This window comes from Protopterus annectens, chromosome 16.part0 (genome assembly GCF_019279795.1).
Source record: "Protopterus annectens isolate FY-2018-M chromosome 16.part0, PAN1.0, whole genome shotgun sequence".
Lineage (NCBI taxonomy): Eukaryota > Metazoa > Chordata > Ceratodontiformes > Protopteridae > Protopterus > Protopterus annectens.
Window position 1 is genome coordinate 784,316,766 of NC_056750.1, and position 19,631 is coordinate 784,336,396.

A 19,631-nucleotide genomic window follows, 5' to 3' on the forward strand; every position below is an offset into this window, starting at 1 on the left:
AGGAACTCTCCAAGTAGAGAACCTCAACTGAGGGAAGAAAGGTGAGTTGTAGTTTTCTCTTCAGCTGTTGTCTTAAAAACAGAACCTGTCTTAAGGGTAAAAGGTGTGATTTTGGGATATTAAGAGAAAGCCCCAAGAACTGGAAGCAATTTAGAGTATGATCTACAGCCTTCTGGTTCTCCTTCAAGGGTGTTGTCTGGATGAGATATCTGTCCGGCTATGGGTGAATGTGAATGACCTTTATCCTGCAAAACATAATTACTGAGGCAAGGCACTCTGTAAATACCTTGGGTGCAGTAGGCAAGCCAAAGCTTAAGGAAGTGTACTGGTAATGGGATCCCCCTTCTTTTTAACGGAGGAATTATCTATTCATCACATATATGGTGATGTGGAGATGAGCACCTTTTAATTACAGGGTGGTAATGCATGCTTGGAGAATGAATAAAGGTAGAACACTGAGAAAAGTTAGCATTTTGAACTCTGGAACCTTTAGAAATGTGTTCAGTCTTGACAGATCCAAAATGATGGTCCTACCAGTATGCTCCTACTTTCTGGTAACCTCTCCCTGGTAATAATACTTTTAGTGTGTGCCGGGGGGGGGGGGGGGGGGGTTGGGCTTGATTCATACAAACTAGTGGAATGCCTAAACAATTTGGCTTTTTTTGAAAATGCCATCTCCACCCTTGATTTAATATCTTCAGGACTAATCTATCCTTTGTAATGGCCTCTCACTGTTTTACAAATTGAGTCAGTCTGTCTTTTATCTTTACAGGAGGAAAAGAAAGGGGGCAAGGTAGATGGTGGAGATTTTGGACTGGGTGAGGGATGAGCTTTGCCGAGTTATAGATGGTCACCTCTGGGTACTGTTGCACTGAGGTCTTTCAGGATTTCCTATCTGTTTCTCTTGCCTTTCTGTCTTACAGTGGCAGTTCTCACTGTTTTGTGGCTTCCCCTTACAGAAGGACCATTTTTTATTGGTTATTTCCTATTATATCAAGGTGAAGGGAATGAAAAAGATTCATGACTGAGTACATGGTCCCCCTCCCTACTTCAGCCATACTTTCTGCTGTGATCCAAACAAAAGCTCTTTAAAAAGAAATGCAATAAGGAGTGCTACTTTTGCTTACTGTTGTGGAGGATACATCCTCAGCCAGGTATACTTCCTAACACAGACCCTGTGACAGCTGTCCTGCATGTGTACAGCATGTATTTAATGGCTGTCTGCGAACTGAGGTTGCACAGGTCAAGCATCTCTCTTCAAGTCCTATCCTCTCTATCCAGTCCACCTCAGCTGGTTAAGGAGGGAATCGTGCAACTTCAGCAAGTAAGACTGCAGTTAAGAGCCCTAATGGCCAAAGTAGCAGAGGTGTACATCCTTCTTCCCAATGCAGTTACTCTCCCTGTCACTGGGAATAGGGATCCTAGCTGAAGTCACAGTAGATCCCCTTGCTAGAATCTGTAGACATCATTGCTCGATCAGCCAATGATCTTTTATACAGGGATCTCGAGGAGTCATGCACTCTACAGAAACAGTTTGGCTTCCTAGAAGAAGAGGGGGCTGGGAATCTGGCTCCAGTGAGACACTATTAAATGCACTGTCCAGTACTTCCAGAACTGGAGTACTGGCCAAAGGTTTGGGTTCAGTTAAGCACAGAAAATGTCTACACTTAATCTGGGCCTGGCACAATCACTGGCCTCCCACTTAAGGGTCTCCTTCATTTTATGAAATGTATCCACTATTGGGACATTATCTCTGAATGAGCAAAGCAAAGGATGCATTCAGTGTCTGACTCTACGATATGGAGAGATATTTGGTTCACATATACCAGTTCATCCACATCTATAGCTGAATTCAAATCTTCCAGTGGAGATGGCTTCCTTTTTGTCACAGGGCACTCTAGCAATGTAGGTGTATCACAGTTCAGCTGTCTGGACTTCAAAGAATTCTGGGTGTAATGTCCTAAAAAAGATCTCAGTGAGTGAAGAGCTTACTCAGCTCAGACCGAGGCATTCTAGCTGACATATGGTTATGACTGGATGTCTCAGGCCTGCATTTGGAACTGCGGTCGACCTTACGGCACTGATCAAGGAACGATACTCAAGACCTCTACCCAGTCTTCTTAAACTTCCTCTTGAACAGTGTGGGGATGTTGTCCTCCCTTCACTGATAACAATACAGGCAATAGAAAGAGATGCCTCTAGAGAGGCTTAAAAACTGTGTTTTTCGACTTAAGAGAACATGGTTTGGATTGACATCTTGGTGTCCCCCACAGATCAGCAATCGATGCTGGATACAAAAACACCTTGCTAGCACTGATATCTTTTGATCAAGCAGCTGTCTGACTTGGAAGTAGAGCTGTTGGCCTCCTGAGGTCTCTTCACCCTTGCGCACTTCCCCAAATACGTCTTGGTTGACTAGGATATCGAGCTCTCTGTGCTTTCAGGTCCTTTAATTAAAGGGTCCCATTGGGACAAATTAATACATCAAACCTCAGATCCAGACAAAAGAGGTACTTATGAAAATCATTGAGAGACCAGCTTTCTGCATCTAACACAGTTATTAACACTCTTAGTGATAGACAGCTATCCAATGTAATCTGCCAGTAACAATCAGCCTACAATAATAAACACAAAGAATAAGCATTTCCCCAATGAGGTATCAATCTGTAATTTTGGAAGATAGCCAAACCAACAGACTGATGGCATAACTGAGAATAAGACTGTTCATCAAACTGCAGCAAGAAAGATCTGAGGAGGACACTGGCTGACATCACTTTATCCCATCAATATCCTGACGTCTGAGTAGGAGGAAATCTGCAGTCCAATAGAGGGAAGTATAAATAGCTATAGTGCGGGCTGCAAACTCAGAGTCAGTGCTGCAGCAGTGAATATTACAAGGAACAAATTAAACTAATAAGGAAGACCACCAAAGAGTTCAACTTCTACAAACCTAGCAAATAAAAGATTATGGTACTGATTTATCCCCCCAAACAAGCACCAACACTAACCCACACATAAGTGACACAAACCACACTCCGTATCACATCCTCCTTTTAATTTAAAACAGTTATGTTTTAACAAATAGTACCATTACTACAAAAAATATCAAAGGCATATGTCCTTTATGCAGCAACCCTACACCGTCTTCTTAAAGATGGCAGCCCCAATGCCTGCTAAGCAAATAGCCAACATTTACAGTCTCTCCTTGTCCTATGACATAAAAGCCTATAAATATGTTGTTGTTGTGTCTTTCGGCTTTTCTCGGTTAGGGGTCGCCACAGCGGAACTCAGGTCCGCTAATGATTGGCAGTAGATTCTTATGTGCTGAGTTGCCAGCCCTGACGCACAACCTTCAACGAAGGTATGCCCATTCATGCATGTCTCCAGACAGAAGACGCTCTAGCTGAGAATCGAACGGGACAACGTCTTACTGTCAGGCGACAGTGCTACTGCAGCACCACTATATATATATATATATATATATATATATATATATATATATATATATATATCTATATCTATATATATATCTACACAAATATAAAATGTAAAAACATAAGTACTCTCCCCCAAAATGTATACCCATATCCCCTCATGATTTCAGACCAACAAACCTCATTCCTCTAGACGACACATTTGAAAAAATCTTTAACAAGAACTTTTAGAAGATAATAATAATATGACCTCCTCTAAGAGTCTATAGATTTGTGACTCATTACAACACATTTGCTGTTATTTAATCAATTATGGACAATGCATACTGTAATATGGGACACGGCGTACTGATCAAGTGAATATTCATTGACCTCATAAAGAGATTTGTAGTGGCCAACCACTATTTTTGTCTAAACACAAATAATCAGACTATGGAGACAGTATTAAAGCCTGAATTAACAATCCTCTATCAGATCACTTTTTTCTTACTGTGTCAGTAACTCGCACCTCAGACTAGGTTACTTCCACAATGCTGTTTCAGTGGGCACAGGGTCTGGTCCTGTTATTTCTGTGTCAGTAACTCGCACCTCAGACTAGGTTACTTCCACAATGCTGTTTCAGTAGGCACAGGGTCTGGTCCTATTATTTCTGTGTCAGTAACTCGCACCTCAGACTAGGTTACTTCCACAATGCTGTTTCAGTGGGCACAGGGTCTGGTCCTATTATTTCTGTGTCAGTAACTCGCACCTCTGACTAGGTTACTTCCACAATGCTGTTTCAGTTGGCACAGGGTCTGGTCCTATTATTTCTGTATCAGTAACTCGCACCTCAGACTAGGTTATTTCCAAACTGCTGTTTCAGTGGGCACAGGGTCTGGTCCTATTATTTCTGTGTCAGTAACTCGCACCTCAGACTAGGTTATTTCCAACTGCTGTTTCAGGGGGCACAGGGTCTGGTCCTATTATTTCTGTATCAGTAACTCGAACCTCAGACTAGGTTACTTCCACAATGCTGTTTCAGTGGGCACAGGGTCTGGTCCTGTTATTTCTGTGTCAGTAACTCGCACCTCAGATTAGGTTACTTCCAAAATGCTGTTTCAGCGGGCACAGGGTCTGGTCCTATTATTTCTGTGTCAGTAACTCGCACCTCAGACTAGGTTACTTCCACAATGCTGTTTCAGTGGGCATAGGGTCTGTTCCTGTTATTTCTGTGTCAGTAACTCACACCTCAGACTAGGTTACTTCCAAAATGCTGTTTCAGTAGGCACAGGGTCTGGTCCTGTTATTTCTGTATCAGTAACTCGCACCTCAGACTAGGTTATTTCCAAACTGCTGTTTCAGTGGGCACAGGGTCTGGTCCTATTATTTCTGTGTCAGTAACTCGAACCTCAGACTAGGTTACTTCCACAATGCTGTTTCAGGGGGCACAGGGTCTGGTCCTATTATTTCTGTGTCAGTAACTCGCACCTCAGACTAGGTTACTTCCACAATGCTGTTTCAGGGGGCACGGGGTCTGGTCCTATTATTTCTGTGTCAGTAACTCGAACCTCAGACTCGGTTACTTCCACAATGCTGTTTCAGCGGGCACAGGGTGTGTTCCTGTTATTTCTGTGTCAGTAACTTGCACCCCAGACTAGGTTACTTCCACAATGCTGTTTCAGTTGGCACAGGGTCTGGTCCTATTATTTCTGTGTCAGTAACTCGCACCTCAGACTAGGTTATTCCCAAAATGCTGTTTCAGCGGGCACAGGGTCTGGTCCTGTTATTTCTGTGTCAGTAACTCGCACCTCAGACTAGGTTACTTCCACAATGCTGTTTCAGTGGGCACAGGGTCTGGTCCTGTTATTTCTGTGTCAGTAGCTCGCACCTCAGACTAGGTTATTTCCAAACTGCTGTTTCAGGGGGCACAGAGTCTGGTCCTATTATTTCTGTGTCAGTAACTCGCACCTCAGACTAGGTTACTTCCACAATGTTGTTTCAGTGGGCACAGGGTCTGGTCCTGTTATTTCTGTGTCAGTAACTCGCACCTCAGACTAGGTTACTTCCACAATGCTGTTTCAGGGGGCACAGGGTCTGGTCCTGTTATTTCTGTGTCAGTAACTCGCACCTCAGACTAGGTTATTTCTAAAATGCTGTTTCAGGGGGCACAGGGTCTGGTCCTATTATTTTCTCTATTCATTACCAATTTTCAGGATCAAGTTATTCCAAATTTTCCATCAACAGCACAGTCCTTTACTATAAAGAAATATCCTTTAGGAAATAATTATACATCAGTTCCAGTCCATCTAAATACTTTATTTAACAAAATATCGCAGGGTTCAGAAAAACAAACTCAAAATGAACGCTCCAAGACCATACCTGTGCTCATCAGTACTCTGTATGAATTATAAAAAAACTAAACTCCTAAACTTTCTTGTCACAAACACCACCTTAATTAAGCAAATGTAGCCCCAAAGACACCGCAGAATATAGTTAAACCCCTCTCTCTCCCTTAAACAACATACAGACATCACAACCCAAAGCAGCTCAGAACATGTTTCGCCATCTTTCAACTGCTGACCTTTGACTCTAGCTATAAATACTTCTTCACAAATTAGAATATGCCCTCACTTTGGTTGCCATTCAGTCACAAGACCCTAGTCCAACAACCCACTACAAACAAAACTTATAGATTAATGGATTTATCCAATGAATTGAAACACTATTTTCTCACCCTAAAAAAAAGCTCCCTGTCAAAGAATGCTCTATTGTCTTCCTAGCAACCCTCACCTTTAAACTTCTACTTAACTATTGTTTTCCCCACAAACAAATGATCAGTTCATTCCAGTCCTTACCCACCAAAAAATCATACTGGAGCCATCATCCTTGAAAGACCAAACATCTTTTGATATCTGGTGTCTTCCATCACTGCACCTGCTATCTAAAATTAACTTTCCAATTCTCAGATGTACCTTTAAAAATACGCATGACTGCTACTGCTTCAGTGATAATGAATATCCCCAATGAAAGCACTGTCTATCCCAAGATGTCTAGAAGTAAACATAAGCATTTATAGCCTACAACACATTTTCCCTTACAAACATCCTCACCCGCTCTTTTCCACAAATCTCTTTTAACTGAAACGGTCTTACTTAAAATTACATGCATCTATTTTTGGATAATAAAGTGTTTTACAAACATACCATTCTTTGCAGCTACATAAAATGCTCTATATTTGTACATAACCTCTGGGATTCAGAAAGGCTTAGCATGATGTGGAAGCCTTAATTCAGGTTTTCATGTCTCACTATGCGTTTCCAATTCACAGATCACTTTACTGGTAAGGTTTTCCCTTATGGGGGATTCCAGCAAGAATGGTGGTCTCATGGGCAAAGCCGCATGTTAATGCAGCGGTCCGGTGGGATGGCTAATAATATTTAACTATGTACTTGCCCCAGAAATGTCTGCACCCCTGAGCTGCTCAGCAGAGGGATTCACAGAATCATTTAGCTGAGTAATATTTTACTCTAGGAGGAAAAAGTGACCACTTTCAAAACACAGCGGTCACTCATTCACTCCCATGAAGTACTCATGGTGCAGTTAAGTTTATCAAATGTGTGTGTGCACGCACTTGTGTGCATGTGTACGTATGTGCACGTGCGTGTGTCTACAGGATCAAGAATGAAACTGCATGAATGTGTGTGTGTGTGTATGTATGTATGTGTGTGTGTCTGGGTGGCTGCACAAGGTGAGGTTAGGTAGGGAGTCAAGAGTCTTTGTGTGTGTGTGTGTGTGTGTGTGTGTGTGTGTGTGTGTGTGTGTGTGTGTGTGTGTGTGTGTGTGTGTGTGTGTGAGTGCATGTCTTGAGTGTTTCTGTGTGTGGACAACTGAGTGTGGGGTTGTTGATGACTGGATTTGAGTGTGTGTGGAATGTCTAGGACATTAAGAGAAAAAAAGTGTGTGTTTGTGTGTGGTGAACGAGCATGTGAAAATGTAATAAAGTACCTTTGGTAATGTGATGCATCAGCCACTAGGGGTACCGTAAATGTAGATGTTCGAGTGTATTCACTGTTGCAGTCATCATACTTGGGTTATCTGCCTGCAGGTAGCCCTCAGTCAGCCCGAATACCAGAGACTTAGCATTTCTGCGTCGGATGCTGTCGCTTCTTCCCTGACGTCAGGTCATCAGGGGTATAAAAACATGCAGCCGACACCATTACATCAGTTTTTCTTGCCCCAAATGTCAGGAGCCCCCAAATAGGGAGCTAGGATATGGTGGGGAAAATGCCACCAGTAAAGAGTAAATACCAACACCAGTAGGAATAGCCAGAGAGAGAAGAGATAGAGAGACAGAGAAAACCAGGGGACTGGAGGGAGGGAAACCAGGACTGCAACAGTGAACACACTTGAACATCTACATTTATGGTAAGTGTACACAACTGTGCTATGTTCTTCATGTTTCATTGTTGCAGTCATTATACTTGAGTTGATTCCCAAAGCTGAGGAAGGGTGGAGGCAGTCAAGAAGAGTCAGGGCTGGCTAGTAGGTCTTGCAAGACTGCTGTAGCAAAACCTGCCCTAGATTTGGAAAAGATAGGCAGGTGGTAATGCTTGGTGAAGGTGTGTACAGAACTCCAGGTAGCAGCTTCCAGGATGTCCCTGGTAGGGACCACCCTGAGAAATGCTGTAGAGGTAGATGTAGCCCTAGTGGAATGTGTTATGACCCCCTGAGGGGTTGGATTTCCATGGTTCTTGTAGCAGAAACAGATGCAGCGTGCTACCCATTTTGAAATGGTTTGGTTTGAAATGGCCTTACCCTCTGCCCCTGTTGCAAAGCCGACTAGCAACTGGTCAGATTTTCTGAAAGGCTTAGTCCTATCAAGGTAGCATCTAGGATGTCTGTGCATGTCGAAAGAGTGAAGAATTCTTTCCCCTTTATTTTGAGGATTAGGGAAGAAGGTTGGCAAATGGATGGATTGGTTGAGAGCCACACTGGACACCACTTTAGCCATAAAGGAAGGGTTAGTCCTGAATGAAACCCTGTCAGCATGGAAAATAACAAAGGGTTCCACAGCCATCAGTGCTTGTAACTCAGACACTCTTCTAGCTGAAGTGATTGCTAGAAGCAAGGCTGTTTTCCAAGAGAGGAATTTTAACTCTGCTGAAGCAGCAGGTTCAAAAGGGGGAAGTTAAGTACAAAGTTAAGGTCCCAAGTAGGGGAGGGTGCTCTCCTTGGTGGCCTTAAGTTGTTTGCCCCTCTCAGGAACTGTTTGATGAGAGGGTGAGAGAACAGAGGTGTATCAGTACTGTAATGAGCCGAGATGGCAGAGGCATGGATCTTAATGGAGGAGAAAGACAGGCTTCTGTGGAGTAGTTCTGCTATGTAATCCAGGATTAGAGGTAAGGTGGGCAGTTCTGTGTCCTTTCCTGTACACTGAATCCAAGAACAATACCGTTTCTACTTATCAGCATAGGATTTCCTTGTACTGGGTCTTCTGGCTTCAAGGATGATGCCCAGCACCTGTTTGCTTAGGGCTGCTGGTGGAATATTCAAGGAATAAGCCAGGCTGCAAGATTTACGATTTTGCAGTTGTGGATGCAAAATCTGTCTCTCCTGCTGACAGAGCAGGGTTGGAGTTAGATGTAGGTGCCAGGGTGGCACCGCTGTCAGGCTGCGCATGAGTGGGTACCAGTGCTGGTGTGGCCAGTCCTGGGCAATCAGAATTGTCCTTGGCCTGTTTTATCTTGAGTAATACTCTCGAGAGAAGGGGCAGAGGGGGAAAGGCATAGATTGAGAGGTTTTCCCATCGAAAGGATAGGGCATCCACTTTCCAGGCCCTGCTGTGAGGGTTCCTGGTGCAGAATTTGCTTAGCTGGTGGTTGTAGGGGGAAGCAAAGAGATTCAGCCCTGGAGTCCCCTATTTCTGAATCAGAAGGTTGAAAGTGCTGGGCTACAGTTTCCACTTGTGTGGGTCTAGGAGATTTCTGCTTAAGTCATCTGCCAGTGAGTTTTGTTTGCCTGGCAGGAATTGAGCTTGTAGATGGACGTGGATGTTCAAGGCCGTGTTCCACAGGGCCATGGCTAACCTGCAGAGTGGGTAAGAATGGGTTCCCCCCTGCTTGTTGATATACCACATGACTGTGGCGTTGTCAGTTTTTATCAACAGTTGTCCTGGAACGAGTAGGGATCTGAAAGCTGTCAGGGCATTCTGTACAGCTAACACCTCTTTTTGGTTAATGTGCAGATGAATGTGACTTGGGCTCCAGTGGCCCTGAATACATTTGCCAGCCATGTGAGCCCCCCCAGTTTGATGCATCTGTGGTCAGGGTCTGGGCGGCGTGGGGTTGAGAAAAAGGCAGTCCCTTGTTGTGGTTGCATGCTTCTGACCATCAAAGGAACTCTGTCCGTAGACAAGGTATGATAGGAATTGACTGTTTCCAGGTCCTGAGAATGTTGGCACCAAAGACTTTTTAAGTACCATTGAAGTTTCCTCATATGCAGTCTTGCATATGGAATTAGCAGTATACATGAGGCCATGAACCCTAGGACTTTACAGTATTTTTCTTGCAGATAGCTGGGTTCTGGGGGCCATTTCTTTGAAGTAGTCTGTCAGATAGACCTGTTTTTCTGAAGTGAGGAATGCCATCTGGGAAGTTGTGTCCAAGATTGTTCCCAGGAATACACTCTTTTGACTGGGTACCAGTTGTGATTTCTTTTCGTTGATGGTGTAACCCAACAAAGTGAGAAGGCTTTTTACAAATGCCAGGCGCTGAAGCAGCAATTCCTGACTGTCCACTTGAATCAGGCAGTCATCCAAGTACGGGTAAATTTGGATATTTCTCTGCCTGCAGTATGCAATGGCTGGAGCCAGGCATTTTGTGAATAACCTGGGTGCAGTAGATAAGCCAAAGGGAAGTGCAGAGAACTGATAATGCATAGACCCTGCCCTGCAACTTAGATACTTCCTGCAGGACTCCCTTATGGGGATGTGTGGTTAGGCTTCTTTTAAGTCTGGGGTGACTAACCAGGCATCCTTGGCTAACATAGGGAGAAGCTGCTGCAGGGTAAGCATCTTGAATTTTGGTACCACCAGGAAGGTGTTGAGAATTGAAAGATCCAGGATTGGGTGCCAAGAGCCCTTTTTCCTGCGTACCAGGAAGAGTCTGGAGTAGAATACTTGACCCTCTGTTCTATTGGAACAGGCTGAATAGCTCTGATATTGAGCAGGGAAAGTACTTGGTTCTAAGCCTCTGCCCACTGGTTTGGAGGAAGGTCTGGAAACCCGCTTGGGGTTGGCATTGAATGGAAATAAAATTTGTATCCCCAGGATACAATGTTGAGGACCCATCGGTCCTGAGTGATGGACATCCAGTTTTTTGCATGAAGGGCAAGTTTTCCTCCTAGGGGCACAAGCAATTGGGCAGGGCTGGGAAGTAGAGAAGAAGTCATTGTGAGCTTTTTCCATACGGAAGTGGCTTATCTCTCCCTGCTTTAGTGGTGGGGGCACTCCATTGCTTAGGTCTCTGCATACCCTGAGACTGTAGTCTGGGTGGTCTGTTGCCCCTGCGTCTTGTTTGGGAAGGCCTGGAGGGGGCTGGAAAGGCCAGTGCTTAGAAGGACAATGCCTGCTGCATCTAGGGGGTTGCACTTGTAGGAATTCTTTAACAGTCTGCAAAGATTTAGCTTTTTCTTCCATCTTTTTAAGAACCTCTTCTGCTTTGGTGCCAAACAAACAGTCCTTATTCAAAGGAGTGTCTATTTATTTAGATATGGCATGATCTGTCAGGGTCTGCTCCTTCAGCCAAGCATGTCTTATCAGTACCGAGCCAGTGACTGCTGCCCTGCAAGATGCTTCTAGGGCATCAAAGCCACACTGCAAAGTATGCTTACTGACTTGGTTTGCAGAGTGCATAAGCTCCTACAATTCTTTATTTTCTACACAATCTGGAAAAGTTACCACTTTTTGTTTAATACGTTCCATAATATGTTGCTGGTATTTCAGCATGTGAAACTGGCAATTCAATGCTCTGATAGCAAGAGTTGCAGAGGTATATACCTTCTTACCCAATCTGTCCAAAGCTCTGGAATCCCTGTCCAAAGGGGTGGGATTCTTGGCTGTAGTAGCCTCAATACCTTTAGGCCCCTGGGAAATGATCACTGGGTCAGCAGTAGGATTCTTGAAAAGAAACTTGTGAGTATCAGGTACTCTGTAGTACTTGTCTGATTTCCTAGGGGCAGGAGGTAAAGTATCAGGAGTAAAGTTGGATTCCATGAAAACATCATCTACAACATCCAGGATAGGAGGTATAGCTAAAGGCCTGTGCTGAGGCAACTCTAAAAATTCTCTGAGTCTCTTTTTGGACTGAGGGTAGTCTTGGCATTTCCAATGGAAATGCTCTCTTAAAGTATGCAAGATTTCACCAAAATAAAAATCCCCTAGAGGGGAGGCAGAGGGAATGGATTCCTCTGCATCGGAATCCTCATAGGCTGATAAGGGCATGTCTTCATATTCAGAAAGGTCAGAGTCATCGGATTCTTGGTCTGTAAAACCTGAAGGAGACTGGATTCTTTGTCTCCTTGCAGGTGAAGGCTGACTTCCCCTAATCAGCGTAATAAGGTCTTCTGCCATTCTAAGCATTTGTTTTTGTGGCATGGGTGCCTAAGCATGCGCTTTGGTCGTCGGTTTTCTAGGTGTAGTGCGTACTCTGGGCCTAAGAAACTCATTAGTTTTGGTTAGAAAAGAAATAGTCGGTTTGATATGAACGTCGGCAGAGTGAAAAACTGCCACAGAAGCCAGTGCCTGCACAGCAGCTCTGGACCATCCAAGGTAGAGACATCCGCTGGTTCCATAGTCGAAGAAGCATCTCACGGACTCCGAACAGGTCTCAGCAGAGGCCTGCAAATTCACTGAAGTGGGCATCAGGGGCTGCAAAGGCACCTCACTGAGTACCGGCGGACTTGCGACTAGCTTAACAGAAGCATTGTCGGCAGTTTTGGACCTATGCGGTCTATCTCTGTCTTTATCCTTACGTTTTTTTCTGCAGATCAGTAGTCGGATGGCTTACCGAAGCCATTTCAGAATACGGAGATTGAGAGCAAAAGAATTTAGCGACAAAGAGAGCCCGATGACAAATGGTTCGGGCGTCAAAAAAGGCACAAAACTGACAGATATGGACGTCATGGTCTGGGCCTAAACAGGTGATGCAGTAAGAATGCAAATCTCTGCTATTTGCTTTCCACAGGCAAGACAATTGTTACCTTTTTATGATATCGGTTAGAGCAAGAAAAAAGGATCCCACAACGGGGTACTTAGCTTTAGAAGACTTCAGGATTATTCAACTCGAAAACAGAAAATACAGGTAGCGGCCAACCGGCACTTGCTAACTGTTTCTGCTTTGGGCTCCTCCTTGGCAAGAAAGACTGATGTAATGGTGTTGGCTGCCTGTTGTTATACCCCTGATGACCACACGTCAGGGAAGAAGCGACAGCATCCGATGCAGAAATACTAAGTCTCTGGTATTCGGGCTGAATGAGGGCTACCTGCAGGCAGATAACCAAAGTGTGATGACTGCAACAGTGAAACACTAAGAACATCACTAGCATTGTCAGGTTTGTCCACACTAGTGTTTGATTCATTGTCATGATAATGAATCAGTGTGGCCAAACTTATCTCTGAATCATATTTTCTCACTGTTGCACTAACCCCATATAGGGTAATTAGCATGAACAGTGAGGATTTTCATGAATCCTAGGGATCATTGTTGATGTTACTTGTACATAAAATGACACTTACTTATTCGTCCACTTGCAAAATGATGCTACACAATTACTGCCCCTTTCATTCCATATTCTCTTAAAACCTTTTCCTGTATTGCTCTTCCTACTTCTATATACTATTACTTTAATATAAAAACATTTAGCGTCTGACTAAAAATGGAATGCAGAATAATATTTTATTTCTGTTTTTTTAACGTTTTTCTTATGATCTTAATATCCTATGGCATGCCAAAAGCTTGGGTCATATATGAAAATTATTCACAGAATAGCCAACCCATTTGGTTAAGTACCTACTTATCTACTTAACTGAATAAATAATCAAATCAACTTACAAACTATCTAACAAATTAAAACAAATAATCAGATCTGTTCAGTACACTGAAGAATTCTGTTAATTGTTTGTTTTATCATTGTGGCATTCTGAACAGCTATATTCAGACAAGCCAAGATTCAAGCCAGAGCAGATATATTCGTGTTTAGGTTCCCTAGGTATATCATACAATATTACATGCAGCGAATGCAAAATTAAAACGTCTTTTTTTTTTTAGCATTGTTTATGCTCTTGCGACATAGAGGTGGTGGCTAAAATAAACCTACCATTTAGCTGCTTTTTCTACGTGAATATCTTCATCTTCCAAAACTTTGTGCCTTTTTGCTTCCTCCTCATCACTTGACAGGGTAATATCTGCGCTAATAACTCGATCTTTTACAGAAGATTTCAGGAGCACCTGATCATCAGGGTCAAGATCATCTTGGAAGCCAGCCACCATTGGGTTACCTCCCCCTGTTTCTGCATCACTGCAAAAAAAACAAAAGGAAGCATTTATTAAAATATCATCATTCTGAATACATGCATTAGTCCCTTTCCTACATTACCGCATAAGTCAATGTGCTCAGTTAAAAGACTGAAGGATAAACTTATCTTCCCTACTTACTAATCACATACCAAGTGGGTCACTCTGGCCATTGGTCATTTATAGTGGAAATATAGACTGTACACTCTGCATGTACTAACAAAACAAACAAGTACAAAATGCAACACATCGTATTAACAGAGCACAACCTGCACATCATACAACACACAGGAAACGTCACATACATAATACCGATAAACAATTATTAAAATAAGTAAATAAAGCATTTAAGTAAATCCACACTGACAAGATTTGTAATTAAAACCATTAAAATGCTGAGCTTTAAGAAGAGAGAAATTCATAGAATTTCTGATGGATATGTAGAATACCAAGAACTAAAAATAACATGTTTAAATGTAGAATCTTCATGCCTGTTAGCGACTCAAGTCTCTCTGAAAAGCAATCCACAAATCAGTCATGTTTCAGGTTTAATATTCAAAGATACACGTTTGTTGTAAAAAATGTTTTGCTGGTGTCTCGCCTGTCTAATGCCTTGCCTCTTAATATCCAACATATGACACACCCAACAGCTACAGAAGTGGAATTTGTGGATAAAGTAATTAGCAGTTGCAGCTAACAGCTTTACATGCATCTGTGCTATTCAATGCAGACAGGTTGGCAATCAAAAGCAAGTCTGCTGTTGAATGCAGTATATAACCAGCACCTCTAACCTGCAAATCAAAAGCACTAACATCTTTGGTTCCAGACATTCACAAAACATGCTAAAATACTCTAGTAAGAGAAGGTCATCAGATATGTTCTTACAGATACTTGGTGGGGCAGGGGTTTGTGCAGAATCAATCAGGGAAACTCAAAGTGCAGTAACAACTTGTACTTAAAACAAAAACAGGAGAAAACTGATAGAAAAATTGGATAGTGTTATCACTGGTAGAACAACATGAATATTTTGAAGTGCCCCTTCCAGGAGTGCAGTAAAGCCTTCTAAACACATAGCAGGAGGGATCATATAAAAGAGGACTCCAATTCACATGCCCAAATCAGAGAAGCTACTCGATTCCAAAGGACTGCAGTAAGGTAACTGAAAGGGGTCTTGAGCCAAACCTATGGAACAGCTGGCAGCCAGAAACCTGAAGACCTGTCCTGCCAAACAGGGGTATAAAGATGCAGCAAGTCCTTCAAATAAGGACTACTCTGGTTATCTAGAGCACAGCAGATGACAGTAATGATCTTAAAAACACATCTTGTCACAAATGACAGCTAGCACAAATTATATACTCAAAGATTAATATGTCCCAGAAATGCCGGTCAACAACCTGGATGAAGAACTTTGTACCTGCTGCAGGTGGGCCGGATAATTTTTCATAAGCCCAAGGAAGGGGGCACTTCAGCATTCCAGACCAGACGATAGCAAGTCAAGAATCATGGTCTCTATATCTAAGGATGATACACTGCAGACAATCCTGGCTATTTCTTCAGATAAAAATAAGACATTCTAATGAGAGATGGCACCTGGTCCTTCAAATGTCAACCTGTTATCAGTGACAAAGAAAAGATCACAAAAGCAAGAAACAAAATTCATCTTCTCCCCTCCCCAGCAAGTCATCAATACAGAAGAGTGAAGAACCCTGAGATAGACGAATGGTAGCATGTACCAGAATAGTTTGGCTCTTAGGTCGGGGACCTTTATACAATTTGTGGACTTGCATTAAAAATCAAATCCAGGCAGTCCTCCAGGGTTGAAAAATCTAGCACACTTTCAACATAACTGTGATAAGAAATACATGCCTTACCATGAACTCTCTAAGCAGCGACATGTCCACACAAACAAGTTTGAATCAAACCCTGACGTACACCACGACCCAGCAGACAAGGATTTGAAAATTTTACATCCACAGCCACAAGGTGAGTATGTCCAGAGAAGTAAGAGTCAAACCATTTTAGGACAATACCAGATAACCTGCAGTGTACCCTCAGGCACTTGTTCAGGATTCGCTGGTTGACTAGGTCAAAGACTGTAGACAGATCAAGTAGGATGGAGCAATTACACTGTTCCCTTATCATAAGGAGTTCTTTGATGGGCAGGCTCCTTTCAGTTCTTTGATCTAAAACCAAACTGACAAAGACTCAGCAAGCCAACAGATGCGAAATGTGAATACAGCTGTGCATAATCACATTTTCAATAATCCTCACATGGTTTAACACCAGGAGATGATTCTTGAAAAAGTTCATATTTAAAGGAATTTATGAAGATTGGCATAATCGATGCCGCTTTTGAAAAAAAAAAAAAAAAAAAAAAAAAAGGACATGAAAACCCCAATCTTCAAGAAAGAGTGGATACTGTGAAGAACAACTGAAACTAGCAAATCAAGAGTTGTCCTAAAAAGCTTCGTAGGACCTGAATCTAATGCACAAGTTGCTGAATGCATCAATTAAACCACATCCAGAAGATTGCCACAGTCCACATAATTAAAAACTCAGCCCAGCATCAGTCAGATCACCTACCTCAGAGAAGTTACAAAATCCAATGTCTGAATCATGGAGAAAGGGCCATCTTTGTACATAAATCTTGTCCGCAAAAATGTACAGCATTCTTGTATTCAGTGGAGGAACATAACTACAGGAAATCAGACAGGCTAAGCTGTCCACCCTGTCACACACCTGAAGGCATGCAGTTGGATGATGAAATGTAGGAATGTAGGAGACACCCCATTTGACACTAATAAGGCCTATTTTTGGGAGATCCTCTGCTCACATCAGGCATACTACACTTCCAAAAAAGATGTCTGTTCAAGACCTGCCCCATCTTTGTCCTGATCTAAACACTGACCTCATTTCAATAACACATGACTGTTTTCATTGTACCACAGCCCTAGGACATATATTCACCTCAAGACCCCAGGGCAGAGCATTATTATACATCCACACAAGTGCATCTAGATCATGGCCCCTCTCTAGCAGGTGATTCAAAACCGGGTTACATTTTGCCTATGTTTACAGCTTGTAAGTCCCTACATATGACGAGTTCCACTTCAGCAGGCCAGATGAAGGGAAGGCCTAACCTAAATTAAATGACGTTATGGTCAAGCCAGAATTGAGGAACCTTCAACAAGCACCTGTTTTCAAGATTAACTCCAAATGAATCTCTAAACTTATGAACTGCAGCAAGAGCCATCGGACTGAAGCTTTGTAATAAAGACTAAATGTTTCACTATGCTTGGATCTCATAAATGTCACTGACCCAGGCATTAAAATCCTCAAAGATCAACCAGAAGAACATGAAGGTCCTTGCATTCTAAGAAGGGAATTCCTTTATTTACATGAAGACCACAGAAAGAACTGCTTTCATTCATTCAGTTACCTGCAGTTGTTGAGCGTTACAAATCTGTGAAAGATAACAGGTGCCAACCTCAAGGTGCATCACAGCTCTTTCATCTTTAGTGAGGAAGGGGCATTGCTCCAGGGACAAAGATGTCTCTCTCTTGCTGTTTGCACTGTCGTTGAGCATCACTTGTGTAAATGCTACACAGACCAGTAGGTCTTTGGTACCATGTACCTTAATCTTTTGAAGCACCCTTGGTAACAGGGTACATGGGGGAAGGTATATACCAGGCCTCCTTGCCAAAGGACATCAAGAAAATTCACTGCCTATGCCCAACAGCATAGGAACCAGGAATAAAATATATGTAGCTAGTTGCTTTGGTTCGACATGAAGAGGTGCATTTCTGGCTAATGTTATCTCTGTGCAGTCAACATGAAAACACTGACATCTAGATTCCATTTGTGATCCTTAACAATAATCCTGTTCAATTTGTTTGTCACCATGTTCTCTGTCAAAGGTTTATAACAGGCCTGATGGTGGAAACCCAGTTTGACAACCAGTTCTCAAACCAGCACATCCAACCTGCAGAGCTTGAAAGTTAGTCTGGCCCCCTCTTCACTTATGCATCATATCACCATGGTGTTATCTGTCACTACCCTTAACGTGTCTGCCTTCAAAGTTGAGTTAAACACTCTTACAGACAAATACAAGGCTATCTTCTCCTTGAGTTGATGTCTTTGCACAGAACAGTTTTGCTCCAGCTCTCTTTGACTTTCAGGTATTCCAAAGAAGCACCCAAAGCAATATCTGGGGCATGTGTTGTGATAATCTACACCCCTTGAGGGACTAGAATGGGCCTACTATGACAAAAGTTCACCTGCTGAGCCCACCAAGTAAACTCTTTCTTGATGGAACGAATGAGACCAATCAGCTGATGCAGGGGGCAACTATGCTGCTGACAGAAAATTCTGGGGTACACAGGACTTTTCTCATATGCAATCGAAATAGTGGGAAAAAGGTCGGAGGCATCTAATATAAAGGGTTTCACTCCTCGTGTGACAAACACAGATCTGGCATGACAGAGACCCACTTGCTGATCCAATGAAATCAATTATTTCTTCATGGAAAGAAACAGAAACAACGGATGCAAAGTGTGGCTGTGCTGCTGTCTGAAATTCCTGATCTATCACTGAAACTTTCTCATATACAATCTGGCGAGACAGAATTCCAAACTGCATGAGGACAAGCATACAGGGCTCAAAGGATTTCTTTGAAGAACGACTTTGGCTTCCGCATCAGGTTTGAAACGAAAACTTTTAACTGGAGATCTCTTTCTCTGAAAAGGTAAAGGTGTCCTTTGTCTGCATCTGGGAGAGCACACAGGAAAATCTTTTACTTCTCTGGGACCATGTTAAATTCTGCAAGGATTAAGGAAAAGTCCAGATTAGTTAGGCAACATATGGGGAGCATCAGAGGCCTAGTGGCCCTCCCACTAATGTGGACTAGATGAGGCAGTCACCTAGGTATGCATCCTCAAGAATAAGATTTATAGGGTCAAGCACACAGTGAACATCCAGGGTGTAGCTCACACACTACAGGAAAGGGAAGCAAACTGGAAGTATTTTTTGCCCACCCTGAATCTTAATTACAACCTGTGTATCTTGTGAATGGGAATGTGTCAAAGCAAAAAAAAAATTAGTCTCAAGCAATGACATACAGTGAAAATATCTCTTACACCTGGCTATAGTGTTCAGGTTGTCCCGGTGGTCAGCAGAAAATCACCTTAGTGCATTAATGCTAGAAAACAGGTCATGCTCAAATTAGAAAGAAAAACATTGGAAGTCTTAATCCAATCTTTATTGTGGGAGAGATGAGCACTGCTGTATACATGACTGTTATCAGGCAAGTACAGTTACATTTGTACAAGCCAAGCTGTTTGGGGGTGGGTGGAGATGGGCTTGGAACTGCTTCTGACTGATGAGCCAAGGGGGCTGGACCACGGGTGAGCACCTACCCATGGCTATGGATTGTATGCTGGATGGCAGTCACAGAAAGGGCCATTCTAGCCTCTCTCTGCCTCTCTCCTTTAAAGAATTTTTCCATGTAATACTATCCACAACAGAAACCACTGAAGTAGAGATCTAAACACTTCATTAAAATCCATATACTGATCGGTGGCACTTTTGTGCCAACATCATCATATCTGTTCCTAGCTATAAAAGCATATAATATCAGAATAATAAGACA

The 19,631-nt window shown here is 42.7% G+C and overlaps 1 protein-coding gene across 1 annotated transcript in view; it reads right to left on the reverse strand.

Annotated features, from left to right (window-relative positions):
- The window catches only part of RABL6 (RAB, member RAS oncogene family like 6), a 1,129,210-nt gene that overhangs the window by 143,865 nt on the left and 965,714 nt on the right, over positions 1 to 19,631 (reverse strand). Inside the window, exon 11 of the mRNA XM_044058056.1 lies at positions 13,788 to 13,988. Within this exon, the coding sequence (XP_043913991.1) occupies positions 13,788 to 13,988 (201 nt within the window). The remainder of the gene's footprint in view (positions 1 to 13,787; positions 13,989 to 19,631) is intronic.